This window comes from Heterocephalus glaber, unplaced genomic scaffold, assembly GCF_053883595.1.
Source record: "Heterocephalus glaber isolate CG9 unplaced genomic scaffold, H.glaber_assembly_v1.0 deba00000347, whole genome shotgun sequence".
NCBI lineage: Eukaryota > Metazoa > Chordata > Mammalia > Rodentia > Bathyergidae > Heterocephalus > Heterocephalus glaber.
In genome coordinates, this window is record NW_028258143.1 from 57,765,316 (window position 1) to 57,792,347 (window position 27,032).

Below are 27,032 nucleotides of genomic sequence, written 5' to 3' on the forward strand. Positions count from 1 at the left end.
GTGAGAAGTCAGTCGTGGTAATATTTAACCTACCCAAGGAGATTTTCACATGCATGTTAAGAAGGCATCTCAAAATTAGTGTGTCCAAAATTGAACTATTTCCATTTCAAGTCTGCTCCTTCCCAGTTTTTTCTCTCAGTAAGTGACTAATCTGTCCTTCCAGTTGGTATGTGCAGAAACCTGGGAATCATCCTTTATTTCTCTCCTTTCTTATGCTCTGCTTCTATACCATTAGCAAGTCCTGGCAGTTTTACCTTCATGATGTACTTGGCACCTGATCGCTGCCAACCACCTCCTCCACACCCAGCCTGCTCTGAGTACTGTCATCTCTCATTTGCACCATTGCCATCACTTTCTACCTGTTCTTGCTGCTTTTACCCTCACCTAACATGTAGATAATTCTGTACAGAGCACACTAAATGTTCCCTTCAAAACAAGTCTAACCAAATTGGTTTCTGAACATCCTTACTGTCTCTATTAGTGTTCCTTAAGAATAGTTGTATCTATGATTAAATCAGGGTCATATTATGGTAAATTTAAATTGTCTTTTTGCCTCCTGATAGTGTTCAGGACACTCCACTCCAAAATATGGCAGCTTGGGATTTGAGGAAACAGCAGAAGAAAGCCCTAACAGAATTCTCTGAGCTTCCTCTGAGGTAGATCCTAGGACTAATTCCAGAGGTACCCTTTCTGTGCCTGCAGAAAAGGAGCATCTTTATCCTCAGAGACAGAGATGTTGAGAAGCATCTGAACAAACAGAACTTGCTAAATGTCCTCCAGTTTATTACCATTAGATCACACCCTTTTGTCCGGTTACATTTTTGCATGATTGTCTAGTCTTTATCGAACATAGCATTAAAATACACAGGGTCTTCTTTGGGTCTTCATTTCTGAAGGCTCTGTGTCATGTAAAACTTCAAATTTGTAGGCTTTTCTCTTGTTAACTCTTTTATTTTGTTTTAGGGGTCTCAGATAGTGAACCTAGTGAGGGGTACGGATAAAAATCTTTTCTCTCCTACTTTTAAAGTGACAAGAGGGCAAGTGGTGGCATAGGGTAGGCACAGGAAATCAGAATATGTATATGGTGATGTTTAAGGTTAATGTATCAAGGTCATATGACTTTGTCTCCCAAAGGTTAAGGGAATGCCAAATCCTTACTATATTCTGTGGAGACTTCATAGTACTTTTGCTATGACTTACAGCAGTAATCATCAAAATATTTTTGTTTGAAAGCTAGGCCTGGTGGCACATGCCTATAATCTATCTCAACACTATGAAGGCTGAGGCAGGAAGATCTCAGGTTCTAGGCCCAGCCTGGGCTACAGAGTTCAGGGCTGGCCTTGACTACATAGAGACTTGATCTCTAATTTTTTTGAGTACCTCCTGACATAGTAGTTAAAGTTTATGTACTTTCCTATGTAATTTTTTAGTTATCTCTTCTTTTTATTTATTTATCTCTTCTTTTTATAACCTAATAGTTTGAAATGATTTCACTCTGTCACATTGAAAATATTGGTAATTTATGGAAAATGATTATTTTAATGGACCCAGTGGAATCTAAATGCCACAATAATTTGATGCTCACCATTATCTGCTTTAAAAATATATGAAAAAAATTAATACTTTGAAATTTTATATCCTTTTTTTCCCTTCAACTTGCATTTTTTGTTCCATTCTTCTCCCACAACAGTGTTCTCAGGAGGTGGCAGAGTGGAGTTGCTTGAGGCCGTAGTGGAGATTCCACTTACCAGGGAGCATTTGGCAATGTCTAGAAACATTTTTAATTGTCACAAATGGAGAAAGGATGCTAGGGCCATCTAAAGGGTGTCAGAGATGCCACTAAACATCCTACACAGCTCAAGGTAGCCCTGAACAACTAGGAGCTGTCTGATTCAAAATGTCCAGTGTCGAGATGGAGAAACTTTCTATTAGAGTAACACATTTCACACCTAAAACTCTTCTATTTGTCACCTTATTATACTTCTCTAAAATAAAAATATTTATATAATTGACAAAAAAACATTAGGGAGTTGGTAGATTTTGTTTCTAATATTAACACCTGTTAAGAATGTTATTGCAATTATTAGTATGCATTAATCTATGTAGCATTAATTAAACAATCACTACCAAATATAAAAAGTGAAAATACATTTAAATGTCCCTAATGAGATGACTGGGGCTTACATTTATTTTTAATTAGTTGTTGCATCTGTGGATGCATATTACTTAGAATTAAAATAAAACGATTTACAACAAAACAAAACAAAGAATTGGGAGCATTCTGCACAGATGTTAAGAATGGTTAAAGTGAAAGGTATCATTATTTCAAAACCAGAGTTGTTATTTCCTAGGCAATAAGAGTATTTTATGGTGACAGTGTGGAATAGGGTTACTACATTCATGACCCACTGACTACATTTTGTTTTGGTATTTGTTTTTATAGTTATTCTTATGCTTAGATATTTTAGAGAATTTTTAAAAATATGCATCTGAGACTACCTTGTAAAAAGAGTCTCAGGCCCAGGAATCAGCATCTTTAAAAGCAAGGTCCTATTTTGATCCAGTTATTTTTATTTGTATTGGTATCAAGACATGTTAGAACATCAGACTCGGGCTGGGGATTTAGCTCAGTGGTTCCGCTGCCTGCCTTGCAAGCGCAAGGTCCTGAGTTTGATCCCTGGTACCAAAAAAAAAAAAAGAAAAAAATCAGACTATGGCTCTAAGAACATAGGGATTAAAATGCATCATTTCCAGGTGATATAGCCTGCATGAGTGAATTGTGGATCTTGGAAATCCTTGAGTGAGTCAGTCTTTTTTACTTAATGAAGCATCAAAGGAAAAAAAAATACCAGCCATTCTTTATAATGATTCATAGTTTGCCAAAGCTCAGAGATCATGAAATAAAGAACATTTTAAGGCAAAAAATATAAATAAGTCATAGGAGACTGGTAGTCCATCATCTTGCCAGTTTTTGTAAAGTCTACATTCAATATCATGGTCAGTTCTTAACAATTATGAAAGGTTTAAATTACATGGGTGTACAGTTTTTTTCCTATATATTATCAAGAGCTGTTCACTTCAAACCCAGCAGTAGCCTGCTCAGTTATGCCCTCCAGTGACAAGTGATGGCCATCCCTGCCGCCATGCAGTGGGACCATGTGCTGGGGCAAGCAGCTGGTGTCATGATGGCCTGGTCTGATGACACTAGCCTCTGCTGTATATGCAACTTTCATGATGAGTGAAACATTTCCGAGAAATTGAGAAAGTAAGAATATTCTTATTAATGTCTATACTTTCTGTACAAGGTTTCCTCGTACAAGTTTTCTCTTGGACACACAGGCTGATTGAATACATCTCCCAGCATGTCTGTGAACTGAATTGAAATATGTCTCTTCTGACAAAGCCCCTGGATCATCTTGTTCAAACAGCTTTACTTGGGGCCAGGGATTTAGATCAGTGATTACAGCGCCTGTCTCGAAAGTGCAAGGTCCCTGGTACCCTCCCCCCAAATAGCTTTACTAAATGAAATAACAAAATTGCTACTTCAAACATAGTGTCTCTATCTTCAGGATTTGAAACCCATTCCCAACTTTGAGTTATGAAAAATATAATGTTATCTCAAATGAAAATGTTCTGATTCTTAGAGAAAATCATTCAAGCATTCTTAATTCGATATTGAACCTCCAATTAATTCACCTCCAGGTGTTATTAAATGGGAAGCAATATAACCTGAAATCTTAACTCTATGTAGAATTCCAGTGGATCCAGATTTGGAGGTTGCCCTGAACCTACCTGACAGGTCAGAGAGAAATACTCTCCTGATCTGAAAATCTGCAGAATGTCTTGACTAGAGTGAGGCTAGAAAATAAACACAAACACACATACACACACACCTAGTACTGCGGACTGAACCCAGGGCCTTTGCATTGAGTTACATCTCAGCCCTTGTAAATTTTTGACACAGGGTCTTTCTTAATCCACCAAAATGGTTGCCCAGACTGGTCTTGGACATGCAGTCCTCCTGCCTCTGCCTCACAGAGTGCTGAGATTACCAGCACGTTCCACCACTCCTGGCTGAGAATAAATCTCTTGACACTAAGTATTTTTAAATTCTTAAATTGCTTCCAGTGTCACTTTAGGCTTTTTGGAATTCCACCTATTGTTGGAATTAATTTTGTAGGACCAATGTCAATGGGAAAATATTATTTGATGGCAAAATCTTATATTGTGACCAACTTCTGTGATTTATATGCATTTTACAAATTGGATATTCTGAAAAGTCTAAATATTAGGCAAAGTTCATAAATTAATAGAACTATACCCAACATCTAATCTTTCATGATCTCTCACTGTAGAAAGTTGGCACTATCGCCACCTTTTTCAGAGAACTAAACTATGGCAAAAATTGGGGAAATATCTTGCCCATAGCTAATGAGCAGCCAAACCAGGGTTCACTCCTGGAGTTCTGCCCTGGAGCCCTGCCCTGGAGCCCTGCCCTGGAGCCCCTGGTCTTGGCCACTCCATTATTTGATCAGTTGTAAAGCTTGTCAAGCTGAATATCCAACAGATGGGCCTTCAGTGCACTGCCAGCCACTTCTGAGTTATGTATCACTTCCTCATTTTTCCCCTAGCAAAATAGTGATTTTTCACATCCTCATTGGCCTAGGAAACTAGGAACAAGTGATACGCAGATCAGAATTTTCACAGTTATCATAGGTGAAATTTATGTTAGTGCTTTTCTGAATTTTCTGTATTTTTACTGCATGTATTCCCTTTGATCATTTGCTGAGAACTCTTATTAGCCTTTTCTGTTGAAAGCAATGAGCAAGCAGCCCTATAGTGTTCTTGCTGCCCCATCATTTAGAGATCCCTGTGGCTTGCTGTTTACCATTTGTTCTGTGCATGTCAAATGTACTGAATTTGAGACCACTGGAAAGAAATTTGCCACCTGGCACTCAGACCCTCATTACCCACAGGCCACTCAAGTCGCTGTTCCTGAGTCCATTTGCTCTTTCCCTGGTGTGCTTGCCCGAGCCCTCTGGCTCTATAGGCTTGCCTTCATCCATGTTCAACTTAGGTTCTCTCTTATCCTGAAACACCTGGATTTAGATAATGTTTTTACTGCAGCAGATTCATCTGTTGGACCCAAAATTAATACCGCCCGTTAGATTCCCAGGCATAACGCTAAATGGATGGAGCCATAGTGTAATCTGTTAATGAACTGCAGAGGGTCTGTCATTCGTAGGTCATTAAAAAGGCCCAGGAATTTGTCATTACAGAAGCATCCCTGGGAGACTGGTATTCCCCAGGGTTGGGAAATCATCATTCTTACAGGATAGAGTTTTAGGTCTTTCACTGGGAACATAGAAACATCATCCCAAAGGACCAGAATTCTATAAAACTGCTTTATTTGGTTTTCAAATAGGAGATTTTACCTCCCTCTGCCAGAATTCACTGAAACTCTCCTACACAGAAAGTAAAATACACTTACAAAGGTAAAGGAAAACCCCTATAGATTATACATTTTATATTCCAAGTGCCAGGCCCTTTACCTCAAATCCAAATTAAGACCTGATTTTGTAAAAGGTATGATAGCATTGGTGGGGTTTGGGGAAAATGGACCCTTCATGTATTACTATAAAGCATGTTAGTTGATTTTGCTTTTTTTGGAGGGAGGGTTAGAAGTATATATCTAAAACCTTTATAAAGTTATACTATAAGACCAGTAAGTCAGCTTCTAAAAATTATGTATTCTAAGGAAACAATCAAATATATATGTATTTCTGTGCAAAAATGCTTATCAGTATTTTTATAGTAGTAAAAAAATGGAAAAAAATCTAATGTTCAAACAACAAGGAAGTATTTAAATAAGTTCTGTCACAGCTGTGCAGTAAAAAATAGCAAAACTGCTGAAATGATTTTGAAGAACAGTTTATGTTGTGGGATAACTATTGCTAATTGAAAAACTAGGTTATTAAATTCAAAAAGGTGTTACAATTTTGTTTTTAAGAATTGAATGTGTATGTGCATTTTTTAAAAAGCTAAAAAAAATACTGTATACCAAGAATGTGAAAGAGTTTATTACTTATTCTGGATGTTTTTAAGTTCTTAGTTTTATTTTGTATTTTTCCTCGGAATTTCTGCAACGAATATGTGCTTAAAGTCATTCTCATGAGTTAATTGTATGTATGTGTGTGTAGCTTTAAAAACTATATTTGGGATACAGTAAATATGATTAAAATGCCAGCTGTTTTTAATAATAAAATTGTAAGCCCTAACTATAAGTTTAAGATTGAAAGTTAAATAAATATGAAGGCCCACATGGGAAACTTGGAGCAAGTTTCTGAAACCATCTTGGAGGTGCTGAGACCTGAGCTAAGCCACCTTTGTCCTCCTTGCTCTCCTTATTACCTGCATTTAATCTCATGGTCATTTAATTATGCCAGAGCAGGAACTAAGACACTGGATGTATTATAACAAATATTTATTCATTCTTTCATTCAGCAAATATTTTGAGTACATATGGATGTATCATAGACTATATGGTCTTGGTTTACAGAGGTGATGCACATAGTTCAACTCTGCCTCAAATGTACATATTAGAAATGTTCAAGATAGGAGAGATTTTTAGCCTATATTGTTAGCAAAATCATCTGAGTGATCATTATACTGAAATTTTTTTGTGGTCTGGGGTAATGCTGAAAGCCTTGTAGAAAATTACAAATTAATTTTAGCAGTCTTTTCAAATCGAAGGGGCCTGTTCTCTCGCCTTTTAGGTTAACTTTGCATGTTCTGGAGCCATTACTTGTGAAATGGCCTAGTATTTTTCCACGCTATTTGCCATTTGTTTGTAATTGCTGTGATGAAAAATGATCTGTATGTGCTTTTACTCCAGTTGCTATGATTTCCAATAGTTTTGTTTCATTATCAAATGTTAAGAGTACTGCTTCTATTTCTACTTAACAGCAATAATGGGACTAAATATATATATATAATATATATATTATATCATACTGAATCCTATAAATTTTTGTACAATTAATATGTGTTAATTTATGCCTATGCCTTTTGTCACTTCACAGTTAAGGTCTGTTTGTCAGTTATCGGTGGATTTCTTGATGGGTTCAAATGGCATTTCTCACAATGGTTTCCAGAAACAGACCAGAGGAGCGTGGAATTATAGACATTGATTCATAATGACCTCCCCATGCCTGTGCAGGAAGAACAGGACTGTGATTTTTTTTCTCTCCTTGGGTTTTCCCAAGTGTGCTGTGTGGACTTTTTCTACCCACTATTTCTAAAATTTTCTACTTTCTAGCTTATATGGAAATTTACTATTAATGCACTTCTGCTACCTTTCAGTGAAGGCAAGATACTACTTACTACAGAGTAACTAGTAGAATGACTACATGTTCAGCCATTCCCCTTTAGCTTTGGTGATTTTAATATTTTATGCTATTGCAAAGAAAAAAACAATCAATCCTCCTTTATGGAAATTACTTAAGAGGACAGCAGACAAGCCTGCATATACTGCTGCCTGAGACAGTCAGATGGATGCGGCATCCGAGTTGTCACCACCTCTGCTGCTTTCCCCCGTGGGATTATCTAGGAACTGCCTCCACTCACATTGGCAGCTTTCTCAGTAAATTCTGAGGCCTTGGTAACCAAGTAGCATTAATTATGGTTACTGGGTCCAGTGGGTAATATGGTGGCCATGTGAGGTATGGATTCATCACTCCCAAGGATCATAGATGTCTTTCTGTGCCAATGGAAGTGCATAAGGCTCCTGGGCATTCATTCATACAGTGTTTAAAACTGGACAGTACCTGCCATTTATTGAGTGTCTGATGTGTACCAGTCACTGGCCATCACTATATATACACTAAGTGACAACTCTGTGACTTGCAATGATGTCCCCATTTTTCAGATAGAAGATACTGAGTTGAGAGTGGTTGATGATTTGTCTGAGTCACATTGTGAATAGAATGAGGGTTGGTAGGCTGGTCTGTATGACTGCAAAACAACATTCTTTTCTCTGCATCATACACTGCATCCCCAGAGCAAATGCTGGCTGACTTACTCTTCGTTCCTGACTATTAGAAACTGGAAATTAATCTTGAGGTAGGTCAAGGATGACAAAGAAATTAACCCTGAGCTTGTATGATATTTAAGAATTCTATAATATTTTTCTTTTTGTTTTGCCTGCTTCTGCTTCTCAGTGTCCATAGCAGGTTGTAATGGAGGATGCTGTGTAATACCTCTAGTTAGTGCTGAGGGCTTTTTCTACTAGAAATTGCTGTATTTTTTATGGTTTAACTTCTACACAAGGCAATATATAAAAGCTTGGATTCTGAACTAAAATCTTGATTCATATTTCTACTCCAGCAGTTATTGACCCTGTGCCTCTCTTAGCTTTTCTGTGCTTCACTGTTTAATCAGCCATAAAATAAATTTAATAATCATTACCTAAAAGACTATTTTGGAGATATAACCAAATAACCTACGTAAAGCATAGACATGGGGATATAGAAAGCACTAAATAAATATTGTCATCCTCATCCTCATCACTGTGTAGGTTACTAGAATCATTGAAATGGTATTGCTATATTAAGAATAGCTATAACTAAAAAAGAGACCATCTTAATAACCAAATGCTTGCAGAAAGCACTTTAGAAGTTTCTAAATTATTTTGGATATATTTCTTTGAAAACATTTATATTATTTATGAATTTAAAAATAGTTTAGATAAGATAGTTGGCCAGTTTCAGTGGCATTAACATTCAGAAAGCAATGGCCTAATTGTCTTTATTACTTGTATATAAAGTGAATCTATACAAAATTTTGTAGCCACAACCTAAAATATTTCCAGCAGTTCCTTTATATATCTTAGAAATGAGATTAAAGTAAGAAAATGACAAAAAACCCTATGCAGCAGATCTTCTGGCTCTCATTTTCAGAGTCTTGTTTCACCCTACCTGAGTCACGCTGAACCATTCAGCTATTAATAAGAGTCTCATTGTCTGTCTGTTTACCACATCTTTGATACGAGGAAACTGGTAACCAACAGTCATGTTGGCAGATTTCCACCTGCTTCCCAGGAGGTATTGAGACAAGTGAATGTGAGCCTGGAGAACTTCCTTAGACTAGGCTGAAGAGCTGAGGGGAAATGTGTGTTCTAGACTTTTGAACTGAGCTAAAAATGCCTCAGTTCTTTCTGAGCAGAGGGAACAAGAGGTGGGTAAGTACTTCCCTCTTCTCTGTGTATTCTAAGTTCTTTTAAAAACCGAACTGGAAATTAAAGTGTAATTTAGTATTTGAGAGGAAACTTGATTTTAAAAGAACAATGAACAAGTTTATATAATCCTTTATTTAGCTTGCTTATATAATGTATACAATCCCTTCAAGGTAGTGGCATGTGTTTCCATGTTACTGTGAAAGAATAAGAAAAGTAGAAAAATTACAGCACAAATTATGGTCTTAAAGGAAACCATGTGAAAAGAACTAATTTTGTAACTGCAGATGTTGCAGAATTGAATTTGGTATGTTCCTCATTGACCAATCATAGCTTTAAATCTAGTCAACAAGAGCCTGGTGATGATTAACCAACTGGCCTTTTCATTTTCAAAAGTCAGGTTCTTTAAACGTTTTCTGAAGTTCCATCTTTTTTCAAAAGAGCTATGATTTTTATAATTCCAGAGTAAGCTAGAAGGTACTTTTCTGTCTAATCATCTGTTCATGACACTAAGGGACTGTTCTCTACAAACTAACCAGAAAACACTGAAAAGTTCAGAAACTTTCTTTGGTTTTTGTGGTGCCTAGAACTGAACCCAGGGCTTTATACATACTAAGCAAGGGCTCTGCCACTGAGCTACAGGGTATTGTGCAGGGTGGGGTGTATTGTGCATAGAAGAAATGGATGGTGCTACCTCCAAAGTACTCAGTCTGACTAGAGTCCAAGTCTAGGTGTGGTAACTTAAAACTGTTTTTTATAGCTGGTGACATTAAAAATATAGCACTCAAGATGCTTATATATTTTATAATGAAATATAATAATGGGTGGTTAAGTTTGTTATTATATAACTTTAGATATAACTTTTAGTTTAAAATAGCATAAGTTTGAAGCCAACTCAAGGTAATGAGGCCATTTTTCTATTTAGGATAGATAATGATGATTAGCTTCTAATAATATACAAATATAAGACAGGCAAGTTTATAAAGTTATTGGCTTCATTATACTGAAGGTTAATTAAAATAGCTTATTCGTAGTTAATAGTTAAAATAATGGGAATAAACTGCTATTTTTATAAACTATAATTTTTTCAGTAGACTATAAATACATACTTGTGGTATATGAGTAAAATACTCATTTACTTACAGTGACTCAGTAAACATTTTTAGATTCTCTGTGCCCTGGAAAATCAACATTTGAGGTTTAGATTTTTCACTCAGTTTTTATATGTACTGTACTATACTATATTAGAAATGAATGAACTTTTTCCTTTTCTTCCATGATATAAACTATTTTGCAGAGTAAATATTTTACAACTGTTAGTTCTGGATCATGTGGTTGCTAACTCTGCTGATCTACAAAATTTTGGCAACATTTTAAAATTTCTTCTGCATCAATTGAGACAAAACTCATGCTTATTACACTTTAAATATACCGAACATTTCAATAACTGTCTTGATATGGAAATTAAGGGATTTAGTTTCCTTTCCTTGGTCAAGTTGCTTGAGTTAATCCTTCATTTCCACCTACATAGGTGAAGTTTCTTTCCACGTTTTGCTTTTCTTACTGTGTTTTCTAAGGGGAAAGCGTGGTGAATCAGCAAGGTGTGTGTGTTTTTCTCCCCAGCGATCTGGAAGTATAGGGAAGAAGTGAGTCTTTAAAGAGAAGTTCAGACCAAAGGCACCTGCCTGGATAAACTAAATAAGCAAAAGCAGTAGCCATATGGAACATGGTAAACCCATGGGTTCACAAAGATTGTTCAGTATTATTTGGTTCTATTTTTTTTTGGTATAAAACCTCCCTCTAGAACACAGGCATCACAAGAACAATTCTCTGGTCTGCTTTCTTCTTTGTCACTTTCTTCTCTGTGTTGGTGTCCAATAACAATTTGCTGATTCATTGAATGAATTATGACACATCCACTAACAGTTTTTGATCTTCTGATTTATTATATTTACTTGGCTAGAATTTTTTATATTCTATTAGATGATGAGAGGACTTACTAGTAAAATGTGTGACTTCTAAATGATTCTAATTCTTGATTTTTAAAAATTATAATATGGGAATATTTTTCCTCTAGGAAATTATCTCAAATATGAAGTAATTTAATGATGGGTTGGAGAAGCATTTTGTATTTTTCTATACAGTGACATCTGTATATCTTTACTACCCATGTTTCTTGGAAAATTTACTTTATTTAAAAAAAATACTTTTACTGGTTTTGTCTTCATAGAATCTACATTAGGGAGGTCTTGCTCAGATGTACTTGATGAATACGTAAGGCAAGATTTGTTTCCCTCATAAACTTGTGTGTCAGGAGAGTTTGGGATTATATTAATGAGTGGATTTGTGTACTTTAGCTTAAGGCAAATTAACTAGTTTTAAAGAAATTTTGATATGTGTTAGTTTGAAAAAATGCTTTCCTTCCAAAGATGCATTATGAAAAAAAGAAATAACTCACATACATATCAGAATACTCCATTTTAATAATAATTTTTAAGTTTTAGAACTTAAGCAGCCCCCAAACTTTTTAGTCTCAGGAACTCCTTACACTCTTAACAATTACTCAAGACTTTTAAATAGCTGTTGTTTATATTATTTAAACGATTGTGTTTATCGGTATTTACTGTATTAGAGATGTTCTCTTCCTGATCTACGCATGCTCTTCATAGTCTTGTAAAAGACATCTTTTTCTTGTACTTGACATATTATTTTCTTCTCTGTGTACTTCTATAAGAAACTCTAGAGACTAAACAATATTAAGGGTCTGGACTTTTTGACTTAGGCCTTTCCCTTATTTATTGCCATTTTCTGTTGGAAAAAATGGGCAAATACGTCTGTGTAAAGCTAATTAGCCTAAGTAGTAGATGTGCCATTCACGACAAGTTGTAAAAATGTCTGACATACTCAATATTTTGTGTGTACTAAAGATTTTCCAGAGCTACTACTCTGACTCCTTCTCTATGATTGCAAGGAGCTTTGCAGTTGATGTTTAGCAGTGGATCCATAGGAAGGAAGATAAAATCCTCACTAACCTATCTTCCTGCCTGTTGCCCTTATCTTTCGTCTCTGAGGCATTTGATGTTTTTAACACCACTCACTGTTTGTGCTATGGGCTGTGTGATCTCACCTGCATGCCCATCGATACGAGGAACAAGTGTCTAACCACGGCCTGCATTTCCACTCATTTTCAGAGCATCCACACCCTGGAGAGGACTGCTTCCTCTAGCACCGAGCCCTCTGTAAGTCGCCATTTCCTAGAACCGGAGCCAGTCCCCATCTCCAAGGTCAGTGACAGAGGTGCTTGCCTTCTCAGATGGAGTCCTGCCTGCCTGGGGCCAAATGAACTGTGAATAACATTTACACCTGGCTCCTCTGAGGTAGCTGTGACACCAGGTGTAAGGCCAACTTCCTTCTGCCTGCAGTACAAGAGTTTCTTTACCTGGTGTAAGGAGAGAACTGATGAAAGTATAATTTACACTGGATTTGCAGGGCAATGTACAAAGGGCTAGAATTCTTTTTATTTTAAGGGAAAGGGAAAGAGAAAGTATTGTTATTCCTTATAGGAGAGATAAGTAAATATTTTTGTGCCAAAGTAATGGGAAAAAACTCTCTGGGTCCAGCAATAATAATGATAATAATAGTTACCATGGCTGGTCACACTCTGCATACCAGGCACTATGCTGAGTGCTTAAATACATTACCCCATTTAATATAATTCTTATAAACAGCTCCATGTAGATATTTGTTATCTTTTACAGAAAGGGAAACTGAGATTTCTTTTCCCAAAATTAAACAAGCTGTTAAGTAGCAGAGCAGAAATTCAGACTTAAATTTGTCCAGCTCAACAACCAATACTTTCTCGCTGTCCATGACCTGCAAGGTAACATAGTACTTGCACATGGTGGCTTTCTCACAGTGGTCTCCTCATCTCTGGGGAGAAGACTGCAGATCATTTATTCAGACTTTTACTGTGTCATGAGAGCCAGAGTTCCTTCCCTTTTGGCCTGCTCTTCCTTAGATTAAGGAAGCACCTACATTCCTTTATGTCTAAAAGGACATGATCACATTAGGACTTTTGTCTGTTTCTAAGTACACCTAAGAAAATTGGAGACTTTCAGCAGAAAATAAATATCAATTGAAATTTCAAAAGAAATTCTTCAGTTGTCAGAAAGATGTTTAGTTTTCTGATGATAGACTTAGTTTACTAAGCATAGCGGAAAGAATTTCAACATAACAGATAGAAGAACACAGAAGATTCTATCTTGTACTGAGATGGGTTCATTTCTTACAGAACTGATTTGTGACATTATCATCAGCATTTATAATGGAAATAGGGAGAACATTGTTTGCTCTGGTTTTATCCTTTGCCTCTTTGTTAGCTTGACAGCTTATTTAATTGGAAGAACTATATTAGAATTTTTTTCCGTTTCTTTTGCTAGGCAGGGGAAAATTACATCAAAGCAAATGGAATTGTTTATTCATAGTTGCAGCAATTATTGTTACATTTTAACCTTTTACCTTTTCTACCTTATCCTTTTTTTTCCCCTCTCCAAATTCTCAATGAATAGAAAACCACTCTGATAGAAATCAATAGCCATATGGGCCTGGGATTTAGCTCAGTTTTTCTGCCGCCTGCTTTGCAAGCGCCAAGGTCCCAAGTTAGATCCCCAGTACCAAAAAAAAAAAAAAAAAAGAAAAGAAAGAAATCAATAGCCATAGCTCCAGAGGGACAAGCTATTAGTACATTCTGAGTTAATTTGGGGAAAAAAAGAAAAAGAAATGCGTTTGTACTGATTATTAAATGTTTCCATTTTCATAGGTTACATATAGTATTTGTCATCTTTCACACATACACAAAATCAAAGTTAAACACTAGTTTTCAAGTAAGATCTGGCAGATATAAAATCTTTTTCATCAGAAATACTACTCATGGATGAAGCCACCAAAAGAAGACAATGTCTTTATGTAACTGACATCTAAGAAAAGAAAATATATTTACATATATATGAAGAATCTAATAAATTCTATTCATCTAATGAATATACATATTTATGGAAGGTTGTTATTAATTTCTTAATTATATCAAACTTTTGAAAAAGAATTAGTAAAAATCCATCATTTTATGGAATAGAATAGTTACCTACTTTTCTAATAAGAGTAGAAAACCAAAATTCTAGCCTTTTTATAAGAAGTTACTATTTCTCTTATCATTGTAACATTATGCATAAGCAGTTCTCACTTGTTGAATTGCAATCCCATATTAAGAGGCCTTCTGCTTGGTACTGGATAACGTGATAGTACTACTTGCGCTTTGTGTTGTCCAAAAGAAATAGTTTCTACAGCCTGAAATTATCTCATCAGAAACATTTTTTTAAAATCACTGTATCTCATTAATAGCTTTGACTAGATCAATCGCTGTTTCTGAGAATTATCTTCAAGTAGAAAATCCCTTCTTGAATTATTAAAGATCCTTTCCAGACTCTTGCATGCTGCTGAATGAACACCAGTAGGTGTGTTTCTACCAGGTGCTGTATGTAGTGTATTCCTCAGGGATGACCTGGAAGGTGAAGAAGGGACAGCAGTCAGGGTGGGTTTCCTGGGGTGGGGTGGGGTAGTTGGGGCTTGGGCATAGGGAGAGAGCAGAGACATGGTGTCAGGTGGAGGGCTGTTTAGAGGCCAGGGGCACCTCCTAGCTTTACCAAGGTTAGAATGAGACAGTGTTAGCCACTTCTCCTGAAAACATAACTTCATGTGGAAGCCCTTCCCTGTTCACACACACTTGAATTTAGCATTGACTAAACTTGACTGCAGGGCAAGCAGGCTTCAGGAGGAAAAGGCCGAGGAGAAGAATGATGGGACTACTCAGCCACTCCCTTCCTGGCTCGCAGGCCCATATCAGTAGCTGATGGGGACATCTCTTCCTCTGAGCCTCTTGTTCCCTAACAGAATTTGGGTAGCCACCAGCGCCTACTTGCATCAGCAAAGCCGTCTGACCTGAGATGAATTCTGTTGGCCATTCCTGTTGAGCCCATTGTTCTGTACACTAATGATGTTCCTGATAGAACAAACCTTTTCTGAAGCCAGCTTCCCAAGTCCGCTGGGGAGGGGCCTGGTGCAGAGCACCCACCTTTTCAAAGCTAGGGTGGTGCAGCAGGTTACCTGAGAGGATTTGTCCCCGTGCACTGCATCCCCGGCTCCAGGGCAGGGTGCAGCAGTGGTGCAAGGGCCATGAAGATCCTGTTCCTGCCTCGGCAGCTACAACTTCTGCTTAATTGTTGAAAGGGCATATCTTGGTCCAAGGTGTCCTGCCCAAGCCTTAGAGTATGGACTGCTCTGGTATTTGTTGGGTCACTTTTTATTATAGAGTTGCACAGGTCCCTAGAAACCTCCTGATCCTGGGATTTTCAAACCTTGGCTACTGTAAGGCCCAGATAGGTTTGCTAAGCTCAGCAGGGACCGAGGCAGACTGGAGACCGGCATCTTTCATGCAACAATGTCACCAAATCTTATAGGCATTCAGAATATCTGATAAAAATCTAATAAAACAGGTCTCATGAAAGAGGAAACTGTACTGCTGGGCATGATGGCACACGCCTGTAATCCCAGCATTTGGGAAGTTGAGGCAGGAGGATCACCGCCAGTTCAAGGCCAGCCCCGGCTGCATAGCGAGTTCAAAGCCAGTCTGAACTACAAAGTGAGACCCTGTCTCAAAAACAAAACCAAACAAAAAAGAGGAAACTGATTCAGTTAGTTTTTAACAGAACGATAAGAGTGTGGACTCTAGAACTAAGGTTCCTTTTTAAAAAAATTTACTTTTATTTTGATGTTGAGGATTGAACCAAGAGCCTTGCAGACACAGAGTAAGAATGCCCTGTAGCACTGAGCAGTCTCCTTCCTGTGTATCCAGCTTCATGGCCATGCAGGCTGGTACTCCATACACGGGCTCCCAAGAGGATGTGTACCTTTGAAAGCCTGGACTTTTTGGTGTGCATTTGACGAACAAGATGTTTGATGTGCACGTAGAAATCCAAGTAGCCACCCTAGGAGAAAACATGACCTCAGAGCTGTTCATTTCTGTAAATAGCAGCTTACGAGCCACTTTGGACAATTGCAGCCTTTCCATTTCTACACAGAAAGCCAGGTCTGCACACTAATTGAACATGTGCCATCCAAATGGTCACATTTGGGGACTTTACTCAGGGAATAACTGGAAAAATTCATCTGAAACATTCTGAATACAGGCAATCAAAATTCCTTTCCAATCTACGTAGACAAGGTGGTGCCCAAGGGTCTCCGATGGACCCCGCTTGCCTCCAGATCTACTAGGAAACTCATTTTAACTTCAGTTAAAAGTGCCTAATTTGTTTAATATTGAAATGTGCTCCAGAACTTCGCTTGTGCTTCTGGTGGATCAACTGTTGCTTCAAAAGTGACTTCTGCTTAAGAATCTGCTTTAAGAGTATCATCAGACACAGAAAATACGGGATTTATTTTTTTTTTCTCAGGAAGCTGACAGCTGGGAAATTATAGAAGGGCTGAAAATAGGCCAAACCAATGTCCAGAAACCAGATAAACATGAAGGCTTTATGCTGAAGAAAAGAAAATGGCCTTTAAAAGGCTGGCACAAGGTAACAATTTTATCAGATTCAAGTTCTCATCATCTTCATAAAGAGGATCTTACTTGTTATTAGGTGGGAAGCCGAGACTGTGTTGTATGTCTAAAACTAATTTTCAAAACCTTATGTTAACCATATGAGTTGCAGTCTCTTATACCTATGTGAGTCTTTGGTCTGTAATATATGTATATAGGGAACAGTATTTTATGTGATATTTAAAACTCAGATTATGCATATTGTTGTCTAACCTGCTTTAGTGTAGGTATGTTCTCATTTTTATAAGTATAAGATTTTTAAAAATGTATGCATGTATTCCATTTGATGGATTTATATGGTATATGCCACTATTATTAAACCAATTTCTTATTGCTGGGTATGTAAAACTTGTCTAATTTTTTGCTCTTATGATGTTCTAATGAACATATTTATAATTGAATATTAATTAGTTCCTTGGGATAAATTCTTATAGTTATCAAGACAAACTAAATTTGGAAGATAGCTGATACTGCAGGTTTGTTTACTGCCCTTTATAGCTTATTCTCTCCCCTTACAGCATCCTGCTAGCTCCCAGTTTTAATTAGGGATGAAATAGTTTTGCTACATTACCATAATTACCTGAGTAGCAAGAATTTTGTATTGCTAGCTGGGTACAGTGGTACCCACCTGTAGTCCTAGTTCTATAGGAGGTTCATTGGGAAGAATCACTTGAGCTCAAAAGTTCCTGGACAAGAATGAAACCCTGCCTTTAAAAAAAAAAAATCTGTGATGCTCAGAAGTTTCTCTTCCCTTTTCAATATAAGCTTTTTGGGGCACCACCCAGTGTCATCTGCAACATCACTGGAAGAGTAAATCTACCTACTTGCCACCTCTACCAGTGGATTTCATCTCCCAAATGATTTGTCAGCCCAAATGGTCCAGTGGTGGCTGACAGTGGCTCAAAGCAGGAAGGTTATAGATTATAACTTCCTTGAAGAAACATATTTTGTGCACTTTAAGAGAAAGACTTAAAAATGAACAGATCTAAAATGTGGCTCCAACTTCTTGTCCCAAAGGTGGAATGAAAACAGGCTTGTCTGTTGTTCAGCACTGTCTTCCCTTAACTTACGTTATCCCTAGTGCCAGGGATACCCCACACCTTTCTTCTGCCTTGAATTTGGCCAACTGTTGATCCTTCCTGGGATCACCTTTGCCTTGGATTCTGACTTGTGTTTCCCCTTGCTAAGCAGGTTCTCCTTGCTAAAATTCTGTGATAGATAGAAGGAAAAGATGGTCAAAGGAAACACATTTTATATGAATCCCCAGCTTTAATTTATCACTCAGTCCATTTTTCAGCAAAACCGGCTGTGGTTTGACCCAAGTTTCTGGACTATGCCTTCGAACATCTTGCTGCTTAAAAAGTGGGAGGGCCGAAAATCTCCCTTCCACAGCTAAAGACTACAAGGAACTGAGCAAAAGAGAAAAAAGAAAATGCTGTGAGACAGTGGGAGACAGGGAAGAGAACCGGTGTGGAGAGCAAGCTAAGCAACAGAGAGACCTGTAAGACTCAGAACATAGTTGCTCCCACCATGACTGCACCAGAAATAGAAAAGAGACAGCCTAATAGTCCAAGAAATTAATTTTGGTAGCTGCTTGAATACATATTAAATTTCACAAAGCCATCTTTGCCTCTGTAAATGAATAGGATTTGAACTAAGTACAGAACCAAGTTGTTTTGCTCTGGATAAAAAGCGAGTGATGCCAGAAATTACATTGTGAGTTTAATTTGGTGTACATCTGGTGAACATGAACACACCTAAAGCAAATCAAAAGTCATGAGAAAATCACTAGGATAATCCAACACCTCAAGATCAGAAGTCTTGATCACACTGTGTCAACAATAAGCTGTTAATTTTAATTTAGAATATTATACTTTTTGAAAAATTCTTCTGAAAAAAACCAGCATTTAATGAAACAATAGTTTGATTATGACACCTACTAAGTAAACTTTTACCAAATTCTAGGCATTCCATAAAATCCGTGATACTATGAAATTAATAGAATTCTCAATTTTATGTAAATGAGTAGAAAAATATTCTTGGTAAAAAAAAAAAAATGGGAGGGCCTCCCTCACACTGCCTGTTCTCCTGCTGTCCAATTCCACCATATTCAAGCATTAGTCCATTTAGTTGCCCAGGGCATAAGCAATTGAGTCATTGAGTGTTTTTCAATTGAGGAGAGTCTTTCTTTTCATACTTACTTATTGTCCCCCAGAATCTGAAACAAAGGGTTGCCAGTGGCCTTTTATGAGTTCTAGGCAGGGTAGCCTTGAACCTGACCGCCTGCTACCTCAGCAGCCCTGAGTTCCCGAATCACATTAAAACATTTCCACACAGTCATTTTCCAGCAATAAAAAGACTGCTTGCTGCATTGAACTAGAGGAGGGTATTGGACTCCTGTGTGACTGGGACCTGGAAGCTGTTCTCTCCTGAATTGCCCATGAAGGGAAATCAGCAGCAGAGAGAGTTCCTGAGTGTTTGCTGAAAATTGCTACATCCCATTCAAACTGGACCAGAGAGATCCTGGAGCAGATGAAATTGCCACACACACACACACACACACACACACACACGCGCGCGCGCGCACAAAAAACCTTATTTTTCTTTTTACCCTTAATGCAATTTGGAAATAATTGTTAATCTCTTTTGGAATGCATCCAGGGCTTAATTTTTCATAGGTCCAGACAACTAGCTTCTGTATGCATCGTGAACCTTTTCAGAAATTGTGCATGGTGCAATATCCAGGGGAAATTCAGGAGTTTACCTACAGGGTAAAACTCTCCAATAGACTTGTGTAGAGATCCTTACACAATCTCTTTACCCTAATCCAGATTATTTTCATTTCTCTCTTTCAAAAACATCCAGCATTAGCCAGGCAGGCGTGGTGGTACATGCCTATAACCCCAGCACTCGGGAGACTGAGGTGGGAGGATTGCAGTAAGTTCAGGGCCAGGCTACATAGTGAGTTCAAGGCCAGCCTGAACTACATAGGGAAATCCTGTCTCAAAAAAAAAAAAAAATTCAGCATGATTCATTTAAAAGATCATAAGGCAGGCCATGAGAGTGCCCCCTTGTTAAGAATAATCATGGTGAAAAAATTCCAACCCCATTAAGTATGTGTTAAAAAGAAAACAACCTTAGTAGGTTAGTAGTATAGACATCAAGCTTTGATATCCTTGCAATTTAATGTAACTGACCATGTCTAGATGCACTAAATTCTATATTAAAATGATCAAACGTGTTGATAATTGCAAAGCAACTTTAGACCCACATTTGCGAATATTTTATGTATTTCAAAGTACAGACAGTAACTAGGGGTGTTTGGTTCTTGCAGCGTTTTTTTGTCCTGGATAATGGAATGCTAAAATATTCAAAGGCACCACTTGATGTAAGTAGCACACAGGATACATTTCAAAGATTGATTTAGAATTCTTCTTGAAGTGAGTAAACACTGTAATTGTACAATCCTTGTGCATGGTTGCCAGTTTTGTGCATGTCTGTGTTTGTAATATTTAACAAGTTACCAAACCTGCATGTTCCAGAGAGAGTTTTATGCTTATACTTGAGATAGCATAAAACCTCAAACTAGTGTATGAAGATTTAACTTAACTATTTTGATATACGTTATTAAAAACAGAAGCTTAAACCTAAAAGTGACATATTGACAAATCACTCTTTGGAGAGAAAATACAAATATCCTTTATTTTTAATCTCTCAGTAAACTCTTCTTTATGTGCTTTTTTGAGATGTAGGGCAATCTTTGTTCTTGTTGCTATCCTCTTATAAACTATCTTTCAAACTTCACTTCTATTTCATACATACTTTTATCTTGGGAATCCCAACTCACTAGCATTACTTCAAATTATTTTTAATATTTAAATAGTACTTGCATGAAAAATGAGGAAAATCCCCCTGCTTGACATTGTGCTGTAGGGGAAATAACTGAAGGCTCAGATTGCAGTTTGTCCCCATCTCTGCCACTGAATCAGCTATGCCCTTGGTTTGAAGGGGGCACCCGGGAGGAGGAGCCATCTGCTCCATGCTCCCAGCTCGCAGCTGCCCAGTTCTGCCCTAGCAGCTGTTTCCAGCTGACTTTTCAGGGATGCTCTGGGTCATAGGTTGAGAGTTGACCACAGTTATTTTAGGAAAAACTAAAAATAGCTTTCTGAGGGGATATAAGCTATACAATCTAGAATTACAGTTGACTAGGTTATGCCAAAAACAAGAACAAGATGAATAGGATTACTTATTGAAATTACTGAGAAGTCACAGCAAGTTCAACTGTCCTCAGTTTAAGAACCATTGACTTCAGAACCTTACCCATTTTCTCTTTATTAAAGAGGTACACCCCCTCGCCACTCCTTTTCCGTAGATAAATTTAAAACTTCAGCCTCACTGAAGTTCAGTATGGAAACACATCAGACCAGGTATCCTTCTAGTTTACTAGTCTTTTGATTTCAGATTCAGAAGGGGAAGGTCCATGGAAGCATAGATGTCGGACTGTCCGTCATGTCAATTAAAAAGAAAGCTCGGAGGATAGACCTTGACACGGAGGAGCACATCTATCATTTGAAGGTGAAATCGTATTTCAACAGTTTCTGTGGCATTAGCAGGGGGAATAATTTGCCTGCACCGGTGGTGGATAGGAGACTGGTTTCATAGCCCCCTGCTCCTCTTGCTCGTGGTTTCAGGTGAAATCTCAGGACTGGTTTGATGCCTGGGTCTCCAAACTGCGCCATCATCGCTTGTACCGGCAGAATGAAATTGTGAGATCACCGAGAGATGCGAGTTTTCACATATTTCCTGCAACCTCCACCGCTGAGTCCTCCCCAGCTGCTAATGTTTCTGTTGTGGATGGAAAGGTATGTTGGTTTATAAAAATCAGCCTGGAAAATGCTTAGAAAGTTATGGAACTGCATCACTGTGTCGTCTCACTAGAAAACGCTAGAAGTACAAGTTTTGCTTTGTGAATTGACACTCAGAAGACAACAGTGACATTGAGATCAAAGATAATCACAACTGTAGATTAGGCAGAAATGTGGATCACCAAGTGTATTAACAGTTATTTCTCCTTTCTGATGAACAGACTAGCTCCTGTTTTTCTGTGGCTTTGTAGAAATATTGAGAAGAGAGCAAACACTTGTTTAAACAACACTCAGAAATCAAGTGACTTCCTGGGTGGTAATAAGACAACCCTGGTTGTAAAAGTAAAACTTGCCTTCTTGCCTTGAGCTGTCACAACATACATGACCCAGAGAGAGATTAGTAAACTCCTTCATGAAGTTAATGCAAGTAAGACAGAGAATGTGACAGTAACATAAGTAGTAACCTATTTCGGTCACCAGGTACTGTGTTAAGCATTTGACTTTAATCCATCTCTAATCTTTCATACTGCCAAAATTCAGAGATAGTAAAGAATTTGAATTGGAAAGCTGGGAGTGCTGGCACGCACACACCTGTAATTCCAGCATGTGGGGAGGCTGATGGAGGAGGAATGCAAGTTCAAGCCCAGCATGGACAATTTAGTGGCTTAGCAAGAGTCTGCCTCCAAATAAAAAAGTTTTAAAAAGGGGGACTGAGGATGTAACTCAGTGCAAAAGCCCCAAGTTCAACCCCTAGTAGTGCAAAGAAAAATAATTATTTGTCCACAAGTGGCATAGCCATTCCAGGGTCAGACCCCACATCTCTGTTTCCAAATCAGTGCCCTTTCCATTGTACTAGATGCCTCATAGACAAAGGAGGCCAGAATTGTTCTTTGGATTGTAGTAAGAGTTAGTTTTCAGTGAAGCTAAGAAATTATAGGTGTTGCCTTTTCTAAAATCAAGGTTAAGACAACAGGCAGAGAGGCAGCTGTTTCTGCCTTTGATTCAATAATTAGGTTTCTGAAATGTAGCAACATTGCAGGGCCCAAGGGTGCTGCAGCTTCATGCTTGGCACCTGAAATTGAGGACAGAGACAGCTGCCTGAGGATTGGGTTCAAGGATGTTTCCATGGAGATTCCACGCTTTCTTCCAGAGGCGTGCATATAGTACACAGAATCAGGTTTCCCTTGCATACTGTTATGAAATTTCATGGAGAAACTGCAAGACTAACCAAATCAGAGTCAATGAAACATTAGTATTGTCAAATTTTTGTTATTTTAATGGAAATCACCAACATCATTTTTCTTAAATCTCATTAATTGTATTTCACAAGGCTCTCAGACCTTTCATTATTTCATTCTGGTTGTGTCCTTGCTAAGGACTGTTTAATTATCTTTCTCCTTGAAATCAGATGTGGGGTTAACCCTAATATCAGCCAGTTCTGAAATAAAAGGAATCAAATCAGGAAGTCAGGGGACTAGGAAGTCTGGGAGTTTATAGATTCCAAGTTAGTCCCTAAGTTTCTCTAGGCTTCCCAGTGTTAGTCCAAATAAAATGAAAAGTGTATTCCAAGTGGATCTTTTAAAAATATAAAAATTTAATTCTTTGATTCTTCCAATTTCTGCTTGCATCTTTGGCACAAGGTATTGACAAAAGTTACATTACTTCGTCCCTCACCTTATTTATTAAATAACTTGGGTGATATTTGAGAATCATGGGCTAAAATTAAATCCTCCCCTACACTTTGCCTTGGAATAAAAAAAGTTCTTCAACTGTGATTTTTCACAGAAGCTCTGTTTTTGTAGTTGCAAATGGCATATCGATAAGATCTAACTCAGTGAAAGATTTCCATTAGGTTTATTAAAATGCAATAAAGATTTAGAAGAGCTTTTCATCATTTTTCTTTCCTTCTACATGTCAAATTATGGGGCTCCTAACTGTTAATTGGTTTGTGACCCTGTGTGGGTAATAAATAAGTCTGGGTTTGCTAAGTGTGTGCATCAGTCATTTCATAATGATTTAGAAGAGATGCAACCAGTTGTAATTGAATATTGAAACCAAATATGGAATTTTATGTTATTTCAGCTTCTTGGGAAACAAATTTCTGCTTATTTCACTGAGTGTTTATTCCACTCATCCAAGTATACACCTGCACACTTCACACAGCTTTATTTCACTTAGAATCCCTTCAATGGAAAATTAATTAGCTATAGATAATAGCTTGGCAAACCACCTTTTTATATAATTTTCAATATGTATTTGAAGCATAAGGGTGCATATTGGTGGATAGTGGATTTGGGAATCACTTGTGGTTGATAAGACCTTGAGCTGATCAGTGGAGCACAGAGACCTTTTGGAAAGGAAAGGCCTTAAGTTATGAGTTCTACAATAAAGCCATGTGTAGTGGCACACACCTGTAACCTCGGCACTCTGGAAGCTGAGGCAGGAGGGTCACATAGTTTGAACCCAGCCAAGTCAACTTAGTGACTTAGTGAGACCCAGTCTCCAAATTAAAAAAAAAAAAAAATTGAAGAATAGGGCTGGTTATGTAGTTAAGTTCAAAGGCCATGGATTCAATCTCCAGTATCAAAAATAAATAAATAAATAAGGACAATTGGGACAATTGGGACACTGCAATAAGGACACTGTATTAAATACAAATTAACTGAGTACTTAAAATTATCAGGAATTTGAGTTGGTATATGAGATACAGCATACTTGAATGTTATCCCCTTCCTTGAATGTTGGATCTGGCAACTTAATAAGAGTGCTGTTGGGCCAGGTTCCAGCTCAGTGGTTCCAGCACTTGCCTTGCAAGTGCAAGGTCCTGAGTTTGATCCCTGGTACCAAAAAAGTAAATAAATAAATAAGAGTGCTGTTATTATGAATCTTGTCTTCACTGAACACTTACCACCACATTTAGCAAGGAGGTTTCCTCTATTTTGCATGTGCTCTTTATTATTTTCTTTAAAAAAAATGTTGCTTTGAGGACACTGGTATTTTTTAGCAGCCATTTAAAGGCACCATTTCTGCCGCATGTGACCATCCCCTTGGGTTCTCGTTTGTGTTCACTGTAGGTGCACCCCAACAGCTTTCCATGGCAGTCCCCGCTGCCGTGCAGCAACAGCCTCCCTGCGACCTGTACGACTGGCCAGAGCAAAGTGGCAGCCTGGCTGCAGGACTCAGAGGAAATGGACAGGTGTGCAGAAGGTTAGTTCTTGCCATGGAGCCTAAACCAATCAGAACAAAAAATAAGAACCACTGTGGTGAATGGTGGGTACTGCATCCTGCCTGACCCCTTTCATAGACTTCATCTGTCCTTATTTTTCCACACTAGATCCTTCTAAAACTCAGGAGTGAATCTGACTTTGCCCTTACCTTGATTGCCACTCACCTTGGCCTTCTTTCCTGTCTCTACCTTGGGACTTCCTAAGTGCCCCACACCAGGAGATGCCCCACCTATGCTCCTGGCTCTGTTCTGCTCTGCTTTCCAGACCATTTCCACAGCCTTCATTTCCTTCTCAGCTGCTCTGTTTTGCCCACGGAACAGGTGTGCGTCTCCTGGCAACCCAACCCTAGTGGCAGAATTCTAAGATGCTGCTTCCTATGTCCATAGTTACCCACGAGTGGTGTCTCCCTGTGCATCTGAACTAACACACAGTTCCCTCACTCTGCCCTCCCAGAGCTGCTTAATCTCCTCTTCCTTTCTCCTCCCATCTGGTCAGCCAGACCACCTTCATCCAGACATGGTCCACAGACCATTTCCATTCTAAGAGACAATTTCCATTTGATGTTCAAAACTGAGAAAAATGAGGGCAATGTAAAAAGTACCTAATAAGGCTCAGTTGATTTAAATTTTGTAACGATCTTGAAATGATGCTGGGATTAATTAAAATAGTTTTCTTTTATGAAATTATAATAAAAATAGACATTGCTAGATAATTTATTGATGTTTTCTCTGAGAAAAATTAAAATTTGGCAATCTGTTAGTCCACCAACCAAAAAGGGTATGTTTTCACTCCACCAGTGTGTGAACTTGAAGTCTACGGACTGTTTTTTTTACAGTACTGGGGCACTCGTAGGGTCTTTGCACTGAGCTATATCCCCAGCCCTTTTTAAATGTTTATTTGGAGAGAGGTACTTAGTAATTTGCTAAATTGCCCGGGCTGAGCTTGAACCTGTGATGCTCCTGCCCCTAGCTCCCACAATGCTGGGATTACAGGTGTGCCCTGCCGCAACCTGCTCACATCTACAGCATTTTTATCAGCCCCCAGATACCCACCTCCCAAACTCAACCGTTATTTGAAAATGTGATTTAAGAGGGATTTTATATTGTAATCACATCGAGTTGATAGTCTATTAAGATTCTCCAGGATGAGTTCACTGACAGACTTAGTTTGAGTCCAGTAATTTCAGGTTTGGGAAAGAAACCAGGCTGCACATTCTGAGGACTCTGTAAGTCCAGCAGCGGTGATTCCCAGGTTTCCTGTGGAAAAGTCAGAGAAGGTCACTCCCTCAGCCAAGTTCACATGGCTACTAAAATGGAGCTGGGATTCGATCTCAGGCACTCTGACTCCCAGGGCGGGTGTTTGAAGTTGGTGTCCCGCTCCCTTGTCAGCTGCGTTTCCCAGCTCGGGTTGCCTGTGATCCTCCTCCCTGCTCATCCAGCCCAGACAGAGTCCTGCCTGTCTTTTCGTTGAAAACTCCCCTCCCCCTCCCCCTTGCTTGCCTTGCACTGAATTCCATTCCTGCCTTTCCACTCGGCCCACCACTCTCCTTGCCTCTGGGTGTCACACTGCCTTCTCATGGTTCTTTCCACCTCGGTCTCTTGCTCTGCTGCCTCATCCTGCTCAGAGGCTCATGTGAAATTACTATTCTTGAACCTGTTTGCAGGCCCTAGACTGGCACTTAACAGACAGGCATCACTGTGTTGCATTTCAGCCACAAAGCACAGGTATTGCTACTGTGCCCACTTGTGGATGAGGAAACTGAAATGCATAGAGATGAAGGTTTGCCCAAGATTATACACCCGTCCTGGTGGAGAGATTGGGATTCCAGCCAACTCACATTTGACTAACCCCCAAGCTAGTTTTTTGTCTGCTGCTTAATACTCCCTCAAGACTATTTGTTCTTAAAGTAATTTTAATGCAAAAATGTCTCCATTGGCTCTGGAAGCTTTCACACAAACTGCTTACCCAAGATTTAGCAACCCATGCTTTGAGATTCCAGGCCCACATACCCTTTCAGCCTTGTCTTCTGAAGACTCAGCCAAGCTTCGCTATCTCAT

The 27,032-nt window shown here is 38.4% G+C and overlaps 1 protein-coding gene across 29 annotated transcripts in view; it reads left to right on the forward strand.

The window, feature by feature from the left end:
* The window catches only part of Osbpl6 (oxysterol binding protein like 6), a 210,889-nt gene that overhangs the window by 131,756 nt on the left and 52,101 nt on the right, over window positions 1-27,032 (forward strand). For 23 of the 29 annotated variants that reach the window (XM_087196566.1, XM_087196597.1, XM_087196563.1 and 20 more), the window contains 6 exons: window positions 12,424-12,516; window positions 16,738-16,860; window positions 20,218-20,271; window positions 21,345-21,458; window positions 21,575-21,745; window positions 24,823-24,955. In XM_087196566.1, the coding sequence (XP_087052692.1) occupies window positions 12,424-12,516; window positions 16,738-16,860; window positions 20,218-20,271; window positions 21,345-21,458; window positions 21,575-21,745; window positions 24,823-24,955 (688 nt within the window). Of the gene's footprint in view, window positions 1-8,736; window positions 9,239-12,423; window positions 12,517-16,737; window positions 16,861-20,217; window positions 20,272-21,344; window positions 21,459-21,574; window positions 21,746-24,822; window positions 24,956-27,032 lie in introns of those variants that run through there. The other 6 variants (XM_087196570.1, XM_087196585.1, XM_087196572.1 and 3 more) reach the window with 5 other exon arrangements.